The 19,688-nt window shown below is 38.3% G+C and overlaps 1 protein-coding gene across 1 annotated transcript; it reads right to left on the reverse strand.

The window, feature by feature from the left end:
• Window positions 1-575: 575 nt before the first annotated feature.
• Window positions 576-19,071, reverse strand: si:ch211-235m3.5 (BICD family-like cargo adapter 1). The gene is made up of 10 exons (XM_041995722.1): window positions 18,627-19,071; window positions 16,549-16,764; window positions 8,896-9,015; window positions 7,570-7,716; window positions 6,541-6,711; window positions 4,770-4,928; window positions 4,178-4,255; window positions 3,648-3,760; window positions 3,333-3,453; window positions 576-2,803 (listed from the first exon to the last, which is right to left on the reverse strand). The coding sequence occupies exons 1-10, from the start codon at window positions 18,885-18,887 to the stop codon at window positions 2,567-2,569; spliced, it is 1,623 nt and encodes a 540-aa protein (XP_041851656.1). The 5' UTR covers window positions 18,888-19,071; the 3' UTR covers window positions 576-2,566.
• Between the last annotated feature and the right edge of the window lie 617 nt (window positions 19,072-19,688).

The following is a 19,688-nucleotide window of genomic DNA, read 5'->3' on the forward strand; positions in this document are numbered from 1 at the left end:
CGAGTCTACTTTGCTGAGTAACTAACAGACTACATTTTTACTCAGGCTTTTTATGCTTTTAAACATAAATAGCAATTGCATACAACGTTATCTCATATTACAGCAGTAGTTATAAAATCAAACTCAATGATACTGATGGGCTGAGAGACTGCACCGACCACTGCCGACTCTGTAAAAATAATTTTATGAGCAATATGAATTTCAGATAAGCCGGAGTAGACAAAGATATTGTTTTTCTTTCTACAAACTATCAAATCATTCAGCTTTCCATATAGGTGGGCCTTTCTAAACCTTGTAGTGCTTTCTGGATATCAGCAGAGGGCAGCAGCTGATTGCAACTTCATTCCACTTTTAAATAAATGAAGATTTCCCTTGGTTTTATATGTGACCTTTTGCTTATTTCTTTTTTTAAAATAACAAGTTAAGTATCTGTTGACTTTTCTAAAGTCACTTAATTGGATGTAGTTTAGAAACAGAAGCTGTATTCCTTATTTAGGCGGCTTTGCCTGATTATAGAAACTTGTTATTCTGTTGTTCTTCCATTACAGAATATATATATATATAATGTAAAATAATGAATTGCAGATACAAAATATTTTATTCCTTGCAAACTTGTAACAATTATATATGACATATAATGGCAACCTACAAGTATATACAAAATGCCACCTTGTTTGTAATCAAATGTTCTGTATTAATTACAGTATGATGAACAGCTGAACACCATGTGATGGTAAATTACACTTTTATTGTAACTGAAAATAGTTAGTGACTCTGGCTGTACATCTAAAATGATTTTTGTTAGCCCCCTTTATTAAATCGAATGCCTTCAACTATTGGATGAAAAGACTAGTACCAGCAGTTTTAAGATTAAAGGTGTTGAGCTTAATTTCTTCCATGACCACATGACTGAGATCTGCAGTTTCAGGGTCATGCTAATGCCTTGATTTTGTTATTATTCAAAGAATTTTGGAATAACTTGGTTGTTCTTTGCATCAATGTCTGAAAATTGGTTTTTTTTTCTACACTATGTAAACATAATACTCTGTCTGGATGACCCCATGTAACCAAACAAGGTTTTTTGTGCCTGAAGCAATTCTACATTGCTTTATTCTCCCAGAACTGTCTTAAGCCATAGGAATGGTGTTTTTGTGGTTGGATATTAATATGTTTAGGAATTTTATCTAATGTTGTAGTAATAGTAGTATTTTCTTTATTGCGGACTCGTGGTCCATAGTAATGGATGTGAAAAAAAACAAACACACAGTTAATTAAAATGAGAAGAAAAAATGTGATCAATAAAATCTAAAAATGCAAACAAAACCTAAAAATGTAGTGTATGCATATTTATTCCTTCCCTTGCCTTAAAGCCCTAATCTATGACCCAGTGGCCCCAGTCTCAAGAAGTGACGTCTAAGTGTTACAAGATCTCATAATATATGCAATTGTTGTGAAAAAGTTTGCAACAATAAGCAAGAAGCACCACCAAGAAAGCAGAATAATGAAGAAGAAAATGCTCTCCAGACAGGCCAGAAACAATGTTGTGGAGTAATACAGAAAAAGACTAAACTGAAGAAAAAAAAAAAACTCTGAACTTAATGTAATCAAATCTGTTATTTTTAAAAATGGAAAGAATGTGGCACCCACAGTTGTGTGCCTATGCAACCACTTTAAGTTCTATGCACCACAAAACTGGATTTATGAAAGGATGGCTGAAAAAAAAAAATCCTCTAGACTTTCCAAACATGTAGAAGAGGGTCCTCTGGTCAGGTAAGTGTAAAACTGAACTTTTTGGCAAGTTCAGTGAAGAATGTATGAGCCTCCAACAACATCTACTGTAAATAGTTAAAAGCAAAATAAAATTGTTTATCCTAAACATATTTAATGATGCATTTTCTGTACATCTGATAGTTATGTCAAATTATACACCAAATTTGTGATGTGATGTAACTTTCCAATTCTTCCATTTTTGTCATGGGATCTGTAACACACACAGAAAAGAAAAAAACCCACAAAGAAGTTACAAAACTGAATACTGTACATTTATATGTCTGCTACACACAGACCTCACCAGGTAAACATTCAAGTTAAGTTTTTAACTATACAAAATGAGGGGGAGAAAAAGCTTACATCGAAAATGAAGCATTTGTTCATTAAGTTCTTGAAATAATTATTTTTGATCAGTTAAATTAAATACTCTAAGCAAGTACTTTCAACTGAGCTACATCTACCATGTACTTATTACAAAGTCTCAGAAATAAAGAGGTTTACAATATTACAAAATAAGCAGAATATTTACAGTCTACATAATTCTGTTACACGGTAATTCAGGTTGTCACAGTTTAGATTTTGCGGAGGCTCAGCCTCTCAATGAAATGTGTTTTAGTATGTGTCTGTTATAAAACTATGTTCATAGAGGCTCTCATCTTTATCTCTCAGAAGAGTCTTTACAGCCATTTTTCACTAAATGATTGACAAGAAGCTTCACTTGTGGCATTCCTTGGCATTTTTACTTTGCACCTCCTCAGTCCAGCAGCCATTAGATAGCTGCAGAGGTCATGGACTATTATTTGCCATACTGTGCCCCTTTCCCTCGTCTTAGCCAGTCCCTCCATGGGGATTGGGTTTTGTCCTGATTAGTGTCTGAAGTCCAAGAGGAGGAGGAAGGCTGACGTGTCCAGGTGGAGGCTGCTCTGCTGGGTCTGCGGAAGAATGCCATGCCATTGGAGGAGGGCTTCTTCTGAGGCTGCTCCGACAGCTGCTGTGACTTGAGCTGCTGGTTGATAACGATCTGGATATCGTCCTGAGGAAAAGAAGGGAGGAGAATGCAGGAAGTCTAAAGAGTCGGACTAATTTGCATTGCTTAAACCTACTGTGTAATTCTTTTTTTTTTTTTAAAAAAAAACATTAACTGGTCCACTGAAAAGACAGGAAGTGAAAAATCCCCTAAAACTATTTGGACTAAGACAGATATGGTTGCACCTATCCATTGTCATTTAGTTGGGAAACATGGACATTTATCTCTCAAATGTTTGCCACAATGGCAAACGGTATGCTTTAAAATGGTATTTTTATGAGTAATAATGCAAATATTCAAGGTATTTATTAATTATTTTATAGATTAGGCCTGTTTCATGAGTTTATTTTTTTTAAATAATTCTGTTGAAGCATGGTTGAAAAGCAATGTCTGACTTTCATTGGTTAAATTTCATAGAATTTTTATTTATTATTACTTTTGTCAGATTCAAGTTATTTCTGTGACCATTGTGAGTTTTCCTTTCATTACCCGAAGGGTACCAACAATTTTGTCCACGTCTGTATAGAGAACCCACCTGCCAGGCCTCCAGCTCCTGCGACAGCTCCAGTTTACGTTGAATGGCTTCTAATAACTGGTTGTTCAGACACATCATGTCATTTTTGCTTCTCACCAATTCGGCCTCCATCAGATTTTTCCTAACAAGATATGACAACACTTTTTCATTCAGAAGGATTTTTTCCCCCCAGGCAGGATGTTCAAACCCACCCTTCAAGAGAAATTAATTTAATATTTTTGTGTTGTTGTTTAGAAATGCTGTTAATGTGGATTGTAAACCTGAGAGTACATTTTACTGATAATACTAAAAAAAAAAAAAGGACGAGTTGCTTACTTGGCTATGGCTTCATCCCGGTCTCTGATGGCCTGTTGGACACCTTCTGCTTGGCCTTGTATGTTTTGCAGCTTCTGCATCAGCTCAGTGTTCTCCTGCTGCAGCTGAATGTTCTGCAGGAGGAAGATATGTTTGAAAATATATACTTAAAAAAGAAACAAATAACAGAGACAATGTCTTACAAATCCTGATTAATTTGATCACTTTACATCTCTTTCTCTTATAAAACAAAGGGCCATTAAAACTCAAAAAGAGTTCATTCGAACATAATAAGTATTTAACAGTTTTCAGTACTTCAAAGACGTTTGCAAAAAAAAAGTAAAATATGCACCTACTGGGAGATTATAGCAGATTTTATAATTCAGATATAAAAAAAACACACAAAAAAAACACAATAAAGTAAAACTTCTGAACCTAAATATGAACCACAATGATAACAAGGAGGCAGTTGCTCCAGCCCATCCTGATCTAGTGATTTGCCTCAGGCACCATCCCTCCTTGATAGACATATTTGCTCATCACTGGGTTACCTGATCTCTCAGCTCTTGTGTTGCGCTCAGATTCCCACAGTGATGGGCCGTCCTGTCAACAAAACTAAGGTTCAGCTCCTGGGACAGAGACAGTAACAGAGAGATCGTGTGTCAGTCCTGCATGTGCAGCAGAAGGAGCTTCTGTGGTGTTGGCCTACTTGCACAGTACTCTGAATGTGGAAGAAGAGGGGCTGGATATTTAGTTACAGTGATAAACGTTTGTTACAGCTTTAAATGAAACACAAATGCCATGAAACACAATGGGACATTTGTATATGCTTGCTAATGGCAAGTAGAGGCTTAGCACACCAAGGGTATCAGTTACACCAATTCATTGGCATCCAATACCTATACAGGGGCCACTGCTGTAGCATTTAAGTGTGAAGACACCATAATGCCTCTAACACCCACCAGAGGGAAAAGTTCATAGGATGACTGAACAAATGGACGGTTGTGGCATGTGGACAGGCTCTTACTTGACCTATAATCGTGACATACGAGTCAAGATTTAGCATAAAAGCTATAGTGTGTTTTTCCTGCCCTTTGATTTTGGACAATGAACGTAGCCTTTTGTTTCCATTTCTTCTCTTACCTGGGGGCTGGATGCCTGAGCCAGCGTTCGGGCCACCCCCTTTAGCCGGTGCAGCATAGCTTGCAGGTCCGCCTGTTGATCCACGACCTCTTTCTTTCCATTTAGATCCTGGGTCAGTGGGAGAAGTAACTGCAGGATGGCGGCCATTTCATGCGTTATCTATAAAGAGCATGGACAGAAACATGTTGATTTATATCCATTCTAAAAGGTATAAAGTATCAACTAAACTATCACTTTACTATTTCTTCAAAATTGGCACAGCTTTAAGCTGCTGCTGAATATCTGGCTGACATCTAAGAAATTTGAAATGTTTTAATGAAAAATTAAATAAAAGACTGCTTTTCCTTGTTTCCTCTTAGTTTGACTCATATTGTCTTCATACACTAAAACACAACCTGCATGACATCAGGCATTTACACAAGGGGAGGTGGACAACATTACCTCATACCTATCACATGACTGTGTTGATGTTTTGATAAAAGATCATATCCAGATGACTCAAGAGTTGCAGTTAAAATAAGTCTTTGCACAAGTATTTATCATTTATTTGGATTTCATTAACTTGTGAAAATGTTTTTGGTCTTTAGCTTAAAGTCACCATTTAAATGTTAAAAGCTTAAAAACATAGAAACTCTCCTACAATGTGGCCAAGACAAACAGGATATAGTGAATGACTCATGAGCACAGTAACATTTCCCATTTTCTGCTCTAACACAACAATAACAGCAGACACAGACAGCAGGAAGATTTCTGTTCTTTCTCTCTCAGACATAATTCAAACTTCCTCAACAGGCCTCATCAAACACTTCTCCCTCCGTGGCATCTTAACTCAGAAAATTAGAACATTCGCACCTTCTCCTAACGTCAAACAAGTCACACTGTCATGCAGAACTTGCACAACATGTTCTGTCATCCCACTCCTCTCTACAGAGACAGCCACTATTTCCTAAAATTCAACATATAAATTATGTTTATCTAAGATTTCACTGCACATGACATTCAGAAAAGATTTTAATCTTCATTTTGCCTTTCCCTTAAAACGCACATAATCCATAAACAATATTAGTAATTTGAATTGTTTTTGCACTTTGGCACTTGCTTCTAAGAGGGTTTGCATTTCATGCACTCTGTAATTTTAAACAATGATGACAGATGTGACAGTTTGGCACATTTCCCATCCTAACTCTGACAACAAGCTGAAGTTAACCTCTTTCTCTCTGAGGTTCCCTGTGCTGTTCATATTTGCTGTGGAAAAAAACACAACCTGGGATATGTATTTCTAAATCTAAATTAAAGTCCAACTTACAATTTCCAAATGACCAGGACAAAGTAGAATAGATCAGCTCTAAATGATGAAGAGTGTGCATATTCCTAGTATTGCTGGAGCTTCATGTGGGGCTACAGTATAGTCATTGTTTGGAACCTGAAGCATAGGTTTTTCTTTTGTTTGATAATTTTATTTAATGTAGAACAATACTGTTTACATCCAAACTATGAAATAACACATATGGAGTTATGCTGTGAACAAGAAAGTGTTTAAAAGCCATATTTTGCTCATTCTTGGCTTTTTCTAAACCAGCTTCATTGGGCATTTACCTGAGTTAAAAAGTGAGCCTTGTCAAACTTTAATAAGTTCAGCTTTTTGCCCTCCAAACGTATTTCACACCATCAGTTGTGTTGTGTTGAGGTAATCAGTACAGACTGAATTAACAAGGGATTTGTGGTTAAACCAGCCAAACTTTGCTCTAATGGTGTTAAAAAGTCTGCCTACCTCTTCTTTGCTGACTCCCAAGTCTGCAGCCTCCAGTTCAGACAGCAGGGAGGTGTCTCCATGACCACTGGTGTCCTGCAGCGACATCTTGTCTTGTAGCTCCTCCACCTGAGCCTGCAGCTGCTGCGAGCGACCCCGAGCCACCTCCACTTCCTGCCATGCCTCAGCTAGCTGAAAATACAAGAAAGATCACACACATGCAGATAAAGAGCATTCAAGACCTACTGGAACAAATGTAAGTCTGAAGTCAACTAATTAAAAATCTAATTTAGAATCACCCTGGATTATGTAAAGTAGTTATTTTCCATTAGATATGCATGCTTTAAAAGATATATAAATGATGAGTGACTGGTATAAAAAGTTAACTAACCTGACATGCCAGATTCCAGCACAACATGAAACTAAGGGAACATGAGTGGAATCCAGACATGTGGGTAAATGTTTCAATGACAGGGGATGAAGTGATTGTTTTGCAATTCTTTCCACTATCAAAACCCTGCAGAAACTTGGGCTGCCAGGCAGGGAGCAGAAAATCCCTTTGTTATTGAGGCTCTTTCATTCATGCAGTAACCACACAGTGCAGTTTAGTGTAGCTAAAGTCCTGCTACAGTAAAAACCAATCTGAGTATTTACTCTTAGGATAGGAGTGAAACTGGTCAAATCAAATCAAACTTTATTTATAAAGTGCTTTTCATGCTGAAGGCAACACAAAGTGCTTTACACGATAAAAACAAAAATCAAGCATGTTTCAATTCATGCATATTAAAAAAATAAAACAAGCCTTTACACACATCAAAATAGATTAAAATCCTAAAACTGATAAACATCTGGCTTGATACTGCTGTGAGGAAACAATATCATGGGGATCCAGCCACACCAGGAGCCAGTCCACCCATGTCCTACAGTGGCCGCCACCACGGCAACCACCCTGATCAGGCAGACCAGGGCCCTACACCGCAGCCATTTGTTGTAATCAAGTTTTCAGCACCTGTGTGTCATGTTGGGGTGTGTGATTGTGTGCATGCACACCTGCTGGCTGTGTTGCTGGTTGTGTTGATCGTGCAGAGCCAAACGTGCATGTAATGAGGTCAAACTCGCCCTCAGTTCTGCATTTTCTTGACACACACTCTCTAAACGTTGCTCCAGCGCTTGTTCCTTCTGTGTGAGGCGCAACACCTGAGGAAAAAAAAAAAAAAAAAAAACAAACCACAAGGACAGTTTTTGATATGACTAAAATTATATATTTTCTCTAGTAACAAAACTCACTTTTCATCCACAACCAGGCACAGCAATACCGAAAGTGCTGAAAGATTACCAGTAAAAGCAACATGTGTTCAACAATTGCTCAGAAAAGTAAATTTGCCTCCATTCTTGGGAAACAAGTGATCAAATATATTGAAGTGTGCGCTGCATGTACTCCAAGAATATGTCTGCTAATATTTGTAAGTAGAGAAATCTCTGATAACACAACCAATGAGGCTTTAAATAACCAATGTTATGCTTATTCACAGGTTAATTATGTCATTTTGAGATAAGAAACATGGTTTCTTGGTGGCACATTATGCAAATGTGTTTTATAGTGATGTTATCAAGGAAGAAAATGCAGAATGACTAATGAGGTATTTAATGCAATTAAGGTGCCAGTTCAGAAGTTATAGCTCCACCTGGCCATCAAACTGGACTAAAGTTCATGTTCCAGTATACGTACACTGGAGGGCAATAGTTATTCAGCAAATTCTCTTTGTAACTTTCACTGTAGAAGGTCATCGTACATGTAACTGAATTAAAAGCACAGATGTTTTCTTTAAGTTACTTGAAAGAGGATTTTGTCAGATGAGGCTGCAGTTATGAAATTTACCATTTAAAAGGTTGTATTTTTAAGTAACAATATACAATACAGAGCACTTTGAGAATTTGAGAACACACACACACACACTACTGTTTTTGTTTTCACATAAAGATGCAAAAGGTGCAACAAACATGCTCCAAACACAAAATGCTGTGGATCACGCCGAAGAAAACTGCCCATAATACAGTATATTATTGTAAGATTTAGGCTTGTGATAGATTGTGCTCCTGCTGCTTGGGCAGACTGATGATCAGTCTTGTTTATATTTGTTTATATTTTCGTATTTATCATTACCGCATAAACAACACAATAACACCAACAATATGAAAACACAAGAAAACAGACTGGTGCAGTTTATTCTGGTCTCTCCATCCATGTCAGCACACAATGCTTTCATGAGTTATTTCTCAGAAAATCTGTTTGTCTAAAGTGTAACATTCAGTGCGAGGCTTGTCTTGTCCTCATCATTTAAATGCCTGGGAGGAGTTAACGTGTTTGTTACGTACCTGTTCCCTCAAGGCACTGATCAACTCCTCCTCCTGCTGCCTGTTATGGCTTCCTTTTTGTTGGAGCTCCTGTTTCAAGGCTTGCAGTTTACTGGACATGGCTCTCTCTACCTCCATCGCCTTCAAATGCATATCAGGGAAAAAAAAAAAAAAAAAAGAACAGTGATTTTACAAATTAAGTAAAAGAGCGATGAAGTGTGGCTTTTGAACAGAAACAAAAGGCTCATAAAAGTGAAATAATTTGTGAGTTTCTGTCAGTTTTAAAAGGTTTGAAACATGGTTGATCTGAGGCATGAGCGGCAACATAATAGAGACCTCAATCCTGAACCTGAAAACATCTTGAATCTAAAAATATTATTTACGCAGTAGCTTTTACTGAGGAAAGGTCCTGTAAACTAGAACCAGTTGAGGGTTAGGTGACAAAAATCTAGTGGATTTGATTGTTTTAGCTGTGGAAACTGGGGGATCCCAGGCCCAGGAACACTCTTAGAGGCTGATTTCCATCACAGGCACTTGTGGCCAGTTTAAGGGCATCATTTACCTTCTTATCTTATTTATCTTCTTACACAACGACTACTAACCAGATTTGTTTTCTCTGATGTTTCTTTGTCCTCAAAGTTAAAATATTTAACTGTGTCATTACCACTCAGTTGAATGACAATCATAAAAAAAATCCAAAAGGCTGAGACATCACTGACAGTGAAGTAAAGACTCAACAATTTATCTGCACACCACTAAAAGGACATCACCCAACATACCTGCAGCACAACAAAGAAGAGGATAGTAATATCAAACTTTCAGTTTGGAGCATAATGTTTTTATTGGTTTGAATAAGTTTTTTATATATAGTCAGTGCAGGTCCCCCTCTTTGCGAGTTTGCCACATTGCACTGTCGAGTTACCCCTACTGCACCACCTGTGATGGACACACACAGGAGGCAAATAGAGAAAACTGTCCTTTAGAAACTACTGTAATCTCTGAGATGTCATACTATATCTGCATGCTGATCAGTCATGTGAATTTATTGTTTGCCAACTTGCTGGCACAGTCAGACATCTGTTCACGAAATAGTTTCTGTTCCTCATAGCATGCATCACGCCTTTTTGCACTTTGGAGAATGTTCTTTCAGTTTTCTTCTCTCTTCCATATCTTCTAGATGCTGACTAAAAACAGCCATGAAAACCAGCTATTGATACACGCTAGAAAGTGGATAAGAAACACTGAATGTATGAAAATTTTGTTCCCATGTCATAATGGCTGGCAATCTTTGCTCTAACTTAACAAAATGCAACAGAAGCAATGTGATCCATGAAAAAAACTGGCTCATCACTCATAAATCACATGTTGTATTAAAAGGGAATTCCAAAGGGATTAATAAAGTATTTCTGATTCTGATTCTGAATGTTTTTGGTCTGCTCTGATCTGTATTTTCTTCTCTCTCAAACATGATTCTGAAACATACAAAAGACAAAAACTTTTTTTTTGGAATGCCATTGTGTCAGTTCTGAACCCTGAATGGTCAAACCACCCATCACCCCAACTCCCTCCTATTGCCTGGTCTGGAACCCCTTACTCAGCAGTTTGGCGGGCCCCTGTCAGGTCCCATCACTGCTACATAATACAAGATGAAAGGTTGGCCTCAATGGCAGATGGAGCAGAGGGCATCTTGATCTTGTCGGGGACATCATCAAGCTACATTAGACAACAATGCAACAGAGGGTAAACTTGGACATTATGAGGGTAAAGCTGGAGGGACAGCTAGAGAGTATTTCTGTAGTTCACAGAAGATCTGAGGCAGACATGCAGGATAAAGTAAGAGGGAACTGTGTGTATGTGTGCCTGTGTGTGTGATGAGAGCAAATCAGGCACTGATGGACAAATACAAAACATAGCATCCAGACAAGTGGAGAGAGGGGGGGGGCATAAAGATGAGCGGTTACCCCATGAATCGTCATTACTGCTGCTTCACCAACATGGGCCTCTTACCACAATAGAGGCAAGCGACCCACTGAGAATCACCAAAACATGAGTGGAAGCAGGACGCTTCATTCAGTAGAAACATGAAGCCTGGGATGATATCCCCACACATGGTCTCCCAAGCCTCCGGCCTTCACCAGTTCAAAACACAGAGGTATACACCAGCTGATGACCCCAGCTACAGCCAAGCCCCTGGAGGAACACACAAAATTGGGACTCTCCCATGGGATGCAGGGGTATTTGGGCAAGAGGGGCAACATCAAAAGGAGAAAATTAGAGATTTATATCTCTTTGTGATGTATATTGTATTTTCTTTTTTGTCTGTGAGCTTGGTGAAGCTGGCAGAGAGAGCAGAGGTCACGGGGGTTTGTCTGAATTCAGGCAGCTCCACTTACAACAGAAATCCACAGAGAGGGATTTGTCCCAGCTGTCCAATAACACGCTGTGATCCACGGCCCGTGTGAGAGATCATGTAACGATGGGTGGAAGGCAAGAGGTGAAAAGGTAATGTGTAGGTCAAATGTTATCCTGACACAAAAACACTTGTTAATACTAACAGAGTGGACAAAAGATAAACAACGCCTCTCTGAAATGGGTGATTTTATTTTGTACGTATAATCTTATTGGGGCTCTGCAGCAAACCATCTACACGAGCTCTGTCTGAAGTTTAAAAAAATGTGGAGAGGAGCTATTTGAGCAATATGGACAAAAATGATCAATGGAGCATGATCATAGGACCAAAAACTACATAAGAAAAAAATGTACAGGCATTTATTTTTGTTTGGGAGAATTACCACCTTCTCGTGTTTTGTTTTTCTGTTTATATTATCATTATCAACTTACAATAGTCATAATGTATAACTGTAGGTTTATGATACACTGTATTTATGCAGCGTTTAAGTGTTAACTCATAACTCATTCATGTTCCTACAATTCCAACTGATCCAATACACTTAAAATGTGCAAATGAGTTCATGTAAATGCATCACCAGTAAGAAAATGTGCTACAAATGATGTTTCACTTTATATGACTACAATGAAAGGATTTTGTAAAAGTTTGACAGTATTCTAAAATGCAAACTAAAATCATAGGGTCATAAATAATATTATGATAAAGTTAAATCAGCACTTTCAGAACACTGTTATGCTCCATTAAGTTGTGTACAAAACTAACAAAGAGTGGCATTGCTCAAGAAACAAGTTCTACTTTTTAGACTGTTATGTTTGCTCTCATGTCACGCATCATTTGCCTTAAAAACTGCATTAACTCAGAATCAGTATCGACTGTACCACATTAGGTCAAAGTGGCTTATGCAAACATACATTTTGATAAATGGTATTTCAGAAGCTCTGACCTATTCCCAAGGCTCTTAGGATTTCAGTGATTATAGATAAATAATCCTGCAATCAGTTTAATAGTGGATGAGACCTTGACAAGTAACCGTAAAACAGCTGTAATGTTATCCAAGTGACAACTGCTTACATAACAGTGAGTTGTTTTTTTTTGGGCCTGAGCTACAGACATGTTCCCATCAGAAGTACCTGACAACATTATAGATAACTGTGTCATGCATGTTTATAATGTTTTATGGTCTCACGCAGGCAGACAGGGTAGGGCTCATTTCATTAAACTAATCTATTCTGTTCTGTTTTCATATGTTCTGATGACAGATTAAAAAGACAATGAAAAAGATTATTATTTTTACTTCACCTAAGACAGTTGCTGCTTGACAAACACTGCAGACGTTTCACAGCTGTGTGTTACAGCCTTCTTGCTCAGTATTGAACTAATTAAAAACTGAGCTATGTTTGAGGATGTGTTGTTTATTTCTTTGAAACTGAATAAATGGCTGCCTGGGAAACAAGCTGAATATAATCAGCATTTCCAGCTTATCACCTAAACCACTCCAGCAGTGTTGCATTTTTTAACCAGATTTATTTATGTTTAAATTTCTAATACACTGATAACACTGAGTCAGACTAAATCACTAAAATACTTAAAACCTATTTTTCTTCTTAGCTCTGTAAAGAAGGTCATAACCTCTGAGTTCCTCTGAATTAGATTTCACGTTTTCCTTGATAAAGACTTTCCTTGGGAATGGACTCATTAAAGTGGGTCTTTTAATAAATTAGAAACTAAATGTTCAGATGCATGACAAATTTCAGCAGCATGAACATTAGCTGCCTGATATTTTAACACCTACTCTCTGAAAATGCTGACTCATGTGACAGTCTGGCACACATTAATATTGTTTTAATGCAGCTGCTTCCTCAAATGTTCCAGGACGAAGATTCTCACTCTCACCTCTCATCACCGTCTTTCCTATCACAGAGATGTTTGCAGCTGCTGGGAAAGTCTCTCAGGTTTCTGTGGTTCGACTACAACGACCTCCTCCAGATTCCTGTCATGCTCTGTTTATGCTCTTCGTGTTTCAGTGAAATATGAGAAAAGTGCTAATCCCACAGCACAGAGGAGAATTAGTGAAGATTTCATTACTGTATTTATTCCATCCTGTTTTTTGTTTTTTTTAACTAACTGAAACAAAGACTAAAAGAACTACAATTTTTATTAAATTTGGTTGAGAGGTGGAGAATAAACAAAGACACCATTGTGCCACAAATGGGCTGAATTTGAAAAGTTTTTGTCTGATTAATGAACCATTGCCTTATTTTAAAAGTAGTAGTAAGATTCCTTCAATGACGCAGAGTTTAAAGGACCTATTATTTGAAATAATTATTGTTCACCTTAAAAAATAAGGGGGCATCCTCTTATGGATATGGGGACCACTTATAGGCCTCTGACACCCTCCCAGTATGACAAAGCTGGCTTGGACTTTGTGTAAAAAAGGACTTATGGATTTTGACGATGGATTGAGTTGATTTGGTGTTTTGATTTTATTCTCTTCTTGATCTCTCTGTTCTGTTCTATATGTTTGAGAAATGTTAAAAATGCAAATAAAAAGGTAACTGGAAAAAAAAACTTTGATTTCTGCCATATTGAATTTTATATTCAATTTATCTGTATTGGCTTTTTAAAGTATTGGTCATCGGTGTATCCTTGACAAGGTTCCTCTCTCCTCCAGCAGGAAAATGGAGGTGAGCAGAGACTGATGGTTAAATTAAACAAATGAGATTCTCGTCAACACACCAACGCATCTCCTGCCTTTCCTCACTTACTTCTCATCTTCCGATCTCAATAGACAGACACCCTTGGCTACATGGTGAGTTATAGAACTTTCCAACCTTAAAACTCTGAACCTCTGACTCATTTTGAAGGCACGCTGCCATTCATTATGTACATTCCTGGAGTTGTTGTTGCCCTGCAGCATCCCAAGGCTGAGAAACTGAATGTCGCAACTTTTTAACCAGCCCGGGCATCACATGACAGCTGCATTTTGCTTTACGGCAACGAGTCACATGCCGTAAACTAGATGACAACACCATGACTGATTCAGCAAAGAAGTACAAGAGGACATTATCAGAGGAAGTGAGGAAAAGAAAGCGAGAAAGAGACAGAGCAAGAGAGAAGACAAGAGCCAACATTAGACTGACTTTTACTGGCTGAAGAGAGTTTAGAGAAGAGACAGGATGCAAGATGGCTGCCAAGTTAGCCTCCATTAGTGTGAAATTAGCCAAAAGTTAGTAGAAGTGATGATTTTGAGGTGACATGAGGACAAAAAAAAAAGCATAAATTACCATGAATAAAATAATAGTATGAAAGTATGGTAATGTGAGTCCCATTTTGAGAAAGCACAAATCTGACCAACAGAACAAGTTGCAATAAGTACTTTAACTGCTGGTGCTTAAGGCTTGAATAATGTTTATGTTTTTGGTCAAACTGCAAGTCAAGGCCCAAAACATGTCACGTTCTTGAGTTGAATATTGGCCTGGTGATGGTTTGTGTGCTGAGAGCCCTTTGTTTTACTTTTTTTTTTTTAACCGAATCACGTGATGGGAACTTTATAGAGACATTAGGGCACATGCTAACACTACATGCCTGCTCCATAAACTCTTCTGTAATGTATATTAACAGTGATAGGGAATTAAATATCTTTGAGTTTTGTACTGTTCATGGTAAAATTAATGGCATTTAAAGATGCTCTGGGAATCTGTGCCAGACACTACATATTGTTTTCTTACACATTTAAACTATTGATTACTGACATTTTTTACATTTCTAGCAGTGTTAGAACTGCTGCAATCATAACATACATAACACAAAAACAGCCACAACTCACCCCACCAGCACAAGCAACAACACCCTCCGCTATGTCAGGCAACGACACATCTGACATGGAGCTTCTTCACACTCCGTTTCTTCAAGTCATTCGCTCTCTTCTGTGAGTCTCACAACCACACAGAGTCCGTAGTTAGCCCTCCATGATGCCGGCCAGCCAAATAAAACATTTCCTCCACTCCCTCTCTTTAAGCAGCTCAAACTGAGACAGACTTTTATCTAAATTGACTTTTTCCTGAACTTCAAGGGAGTCTGGTAAGTCCTTTAGCCTGACCACAGAGGGGGGGGGAAGCCATTCACAGTTCCTTATTTTGCGGACCTTGACTTATGGAAGGATTACAGTGCTGCTTGGATTCATTTTTAACTTTCCGAGCTCAGGTTTGCTGCTTCTTTTGAAACAACTTGAACAGCTAAGTTATCCTTAAAATGGAAAAAAACACGTACCGGCTGTAATGTCTGGAAGAACAGTCTATAGTTTCTCACACTGGAAAAATACTCAAGGCTGTCCAGCTGAGCGATCCAATCAGCTCTCCCATGTTGGCTGATAAGAAGCTCTACAGTATATACCACTGGTTTCCTTGGGAGTAAACACTGACAATCATAAACATTTGACTTGTAAGCTCAGTGTTGTCAGCGCTATTGCCTATGACATAAAGCAAGTATAGTTAAAAGTTAACTTCAGGTTATTGAATAAACCGGTTTAACAGATTATCATGTTCACTTATGAGATTGTCACTAATGATTACTTTCATCAATCATTAACCTGCTGGTTTTCCTCTATTAACGGTATATAAAATGTCTGAAAACAGTAAAAAATTATTCAGCTTTAAAAATATTTTCTACATACAGTAACAAAGATATCAAACAGCTGGAATCAGAAAGAATAAAAAAAACATTTAAGCAGTTATTTTTCTGCTGATTAGAAGTGAAACCAGCAGCTCCCCGACCTTTTCTCAGCTTTCTTCCCTCAAATCAAATCATGGCATTAAGTTTCACTCCCCCTCTTGTTTACATATCATTTCCATCCACACTCCACAGCAGCATGGATGATTTACCTGAGGCCAACAGCTCAGCTACCAACTGACTGACTCAATATCTGTCTCTTCAGCTCAGAAGAAACCTTTTTAATGTTTGCACAATACACATTTTGCAGTTACCATGTTCTCATGCTATCAGCAGCCTGGGAGTCTGGCCTTACTCTAGATTAGACCGAGCCAAACTAACACCTGAGTGATTGAATTTCAAAGGGTGGATTGGGTGGCAGCTCAACTTATCTAGTTTGACTCAGTCAGCCTGCAGCCTTAGGTCACCAGCAGGTGTTTTTTTTTCCACCCAAGCCTGGTTACTTGGAATTCTTTGCCCCAAAGTCAGATCATGAGATGCAGAGAGAACGTTGAACTCACAGCTAAGTATGGAAAGTAGACATGTCTGGGACTTACAGTGCTGAGTTTCTCCCTGAGGCGCTGGGTTTGCTCACTGTGCTCGATCTGGGCCCGACTCTTGCCCCTCTCAGCCTCACTAAGCGCCTGGGTGAGCTGATCCACCTGGGTGCTCAGCTCCCTCACATCCCTCTCCAGGTCTCCCACCTGGCTCTCCCACTGGGATTGACAGCCCTCCAGCTTCAGTCGCAGCTCATGCCGTCCCTGCTTCAACTCCTAAACACAGGAGCAAAACGATTCACGTCTTAACAAGTGACAATGGAAACATCAGAGAGGTACAAAGGAGATCCTAAAATGTCAATCTATCAAAGATAATTTATCATCTTTAAAATTTATGCTGGTTTAAAATTGTAACTGTAATAAATCATGACTGGCAACAAAATGTTTGGTCTTGAAAAGTGAAATGACTGACGAATGTGGTCTAAATTAATAAAAACATTTAATAAGTGAGGCTTTAGAGGGAATTAACAAGCAGAATAAAATATCAAATCTGTTTTCTTATCTAATATTCAACATATTAGACCTGATAGGATCAGTCAATTATTTCATACACATTATAAAAACAACAGCTCCTCTATGATCAACATGTCTAAATTAAAATAGCCATTGTTTCTTTATTACTATTATTAAATTATCTTCTTGAGTTTGTCTTGGCGATTCTGTCAGATGAGCTTTTTCCAAGGTCACAAACATAGTTTAGCACAAAAATCTTGCCAAATCTAGTGTTTACTACTGAACCACAGCAAGATTAACAACAGTAGTTTAACGACATAACCAGTTTACAAATCATTTTGTCACTGATCTTTATGTCCTCACGCTTATTTAAGTGTTTGTCAAATCTGATAAGATTCAGAAGTGAATATCTGATGGAGACATCAGCTTTCACTGTAAGAAAGCAATGAGTTTTTCTGTTAAAGCTCTGGTGTTTGATTCTGCACAGCCAAAACAAACACATGGTGACAACCCAAGCTTACCTGTTCTGCTTGGTTACATATTAAATTTAGAGAATCATCATCATCAGGTCATTTCAAAGTGCCGAAAGTGTGCAAGTACTGAGGGGACTACAGTTAGTCTTACTGCTTACTATTCTCTCTGTGTAGAAGTTAACAGCTGATATCTCCTCAGGAATTTGTGTGTTGCAAGTTTAAAGAACGTTGGTGACTTCTTTGGGGAAAAAGTATTGATAGTTTCAAAAGCTACAAAAACTGTTGTCTCTGTAACTACAAGAGGGATCTTTTCAGAGAGTGAAGACAGAGATGGAAGACAGCAGGATGCTGATCAAACTTCTCACTTTGTTAGGGAGGTGATATAAGCAGAGGGAAGGGATACTGCACTAAATTAAAATCTTCCTTTGTTTGCTTCCCTCATAGGGTGGACAAAATATGTGAAGCTTTTTTAGGTAGTTCAAGCATTCTTTTTAGGTGCACAGGCCTTCATAAAATACTTACTCTATAGTACTCGAGTATGTGAAGTGTTATTCAAAAATCCAATAAAGAAAGGAGTGAGGCATGCCAATTGATACAAGAAGTAAACTAGGTCTTATAGGTCTTTTGGAGTGGTGAACCCTCACAAGAACCTGAGGCTTTTTGACAGAAAACATCACAAAATGAAGCCAGCATCTAAAGACTAACTCTGAACTGCCCTAAAAGACGCCTGAAGGACTTTTAGTGACTATTGCTGCAAAGGCTTTCAATGCTAGTTAGAAAAGTAAAGACATATCATTACAACAAATATTAATACAATTAAAATAATATAAAATACAAAAGTTTAAAAATAATATGATGACCATAATCACTGATGATTACAGAATAACACTGAACCCAGTCTGTAGTTATTTTATTATTCAAAAGTTCGTCTTCTTACATCTGTTGGTTTAACAGCCTATCTTAATTCACATATCAATAATAGTTTATTTTAAAAAATGAAAAAAGGTGGGGGGGCTTCCCCGCCCTCTTTCAACGGTAATCACGTCGTCACAACTTTTTGTAAACCTCATTAAACCAGCATTACAGCATATTTCACTGCATCATATTTCGTTTTAAAGCGCTCAACGATAGATAGAATAAGTTTATCCTTACCTCCAGCTTGACTGCGTACTGTTCATGAAGCTTTTCGCTTTGCTCTTTCAGCTGACGGTTTTCCAGGAGCAATGCGTTTCCCAGCTGCGCTGCCAAAATAACCTCTTCCTCCTTTTGTTTCAAAGCAGCCAGAAGTTCAGTGGGGTCTTGATAATCTGTTATTTCCTCCGCTTCATAGTCAAAGTAGAAGTCCTCCTCCTCCTCCTCCTCCTCCGGGTCCACGTTCTTGGACTTGAAGCTCCATTCATGCAGTCGATCCATGACTCTCTCAGTTGCAGCGTCCTACAGGTTTTCTTGCAGCAAAGACACAAAACGCGCTGAAATGCTGCCATTCATGTCACCTGATGGCAGCTGCTGTCTGAGTCTAGATGTGAGTGAGAGTGGGCAGCCCTGTCTGTCACCAGCACATGAACTGTTGGGCTCCAGTAGGAGTTGACTTCGGTCACCTGAACAGCTGTCATCTCCCCGCCCCACGAGCAGCATGACACCTGTCCTCATCCGAGGCGCGCAGCGCTGCGTCATCATGGAAAAATTACACAATGATACACCTGTATGGCATGCCGTGGACATGACTTCATCTACAATGTTTAATTATCTGTTCAGCATCATCACAAAGTACTGCTTATAACGACTTCACATAGAGTTTCATAAAAAGTTTTGCCTGGGGGCCCGTATATATTTGGGCCTGTATGGGCAATAACCTTTTTAAATATTATTATCTTTTATTTATTTATACTTCCAGCTTGACTGCGTATTGTTCATGTAATTAACTTCGCCTTTAATGCCAAGCAAGCTATTAAAAATATATTTTTTAAAAAACCAATTAAAACAAAACAACCAAACTTTTAAAAGATGTCAGGTCTTCGGCATCTCCTGGTTGAGGAATGGGATGCCATCCAGCAAAATGTGACCAAGGTGGCCAGCATAAAGAGGAGGTGAAAGGATGTTGTGGCTGTGCAAGAATATTCCACACCATTGAGGTCCCTGATGGTGTAAAATGAATAATGTGTAAAAACTGACGGTATGTGTTGTTTTTACCTTCTCGCTGTGGGAAAGTGCAGA

Source organism: Melanotaenia boesemani, chromosome 9 (assembly GCF_017639745.1).
Source record: "Melanotaenia boesemani isolate fMelBoe1 chromosome 9, fMelBoe1.pri, whole genome shotgun sequence".
NCBI lineage: Eukaryota > Metazoa > Chordata > Actinopteri > Atheriniformes > Melanotaeniidae > Melanotaenia > Melanotaenia boesemani.

What these genes read in the sequence shown, in the direction of transcription:
- si:ch211-235m3.5 (XM_041995722.1), bottom strand. Translation starts at nt 18,887, where the DNA reads ATGGATCGACTGCATGAATGGAGCTTCAAGTCCAAGAACGTGGACCCG. An exon ending in TCAGTGCCTTGAGGGAACAG is followed by an intron (nt 7,717 to 8,895) that starts GTACGTAACAAA and finishes TTTTTTCCTCAG; the next exon opens with GTGTTGCGCCTCACACAGAA. An exon ending in CACAAGAGCTGAGAGATCAG is followed by an intron (nt 3,761 to 4,177) that starts GTAACCCAGTGA and finishes TTCCTCCTGCAG; the next exon opens with AACATTCAGCTGCAGCAGGA.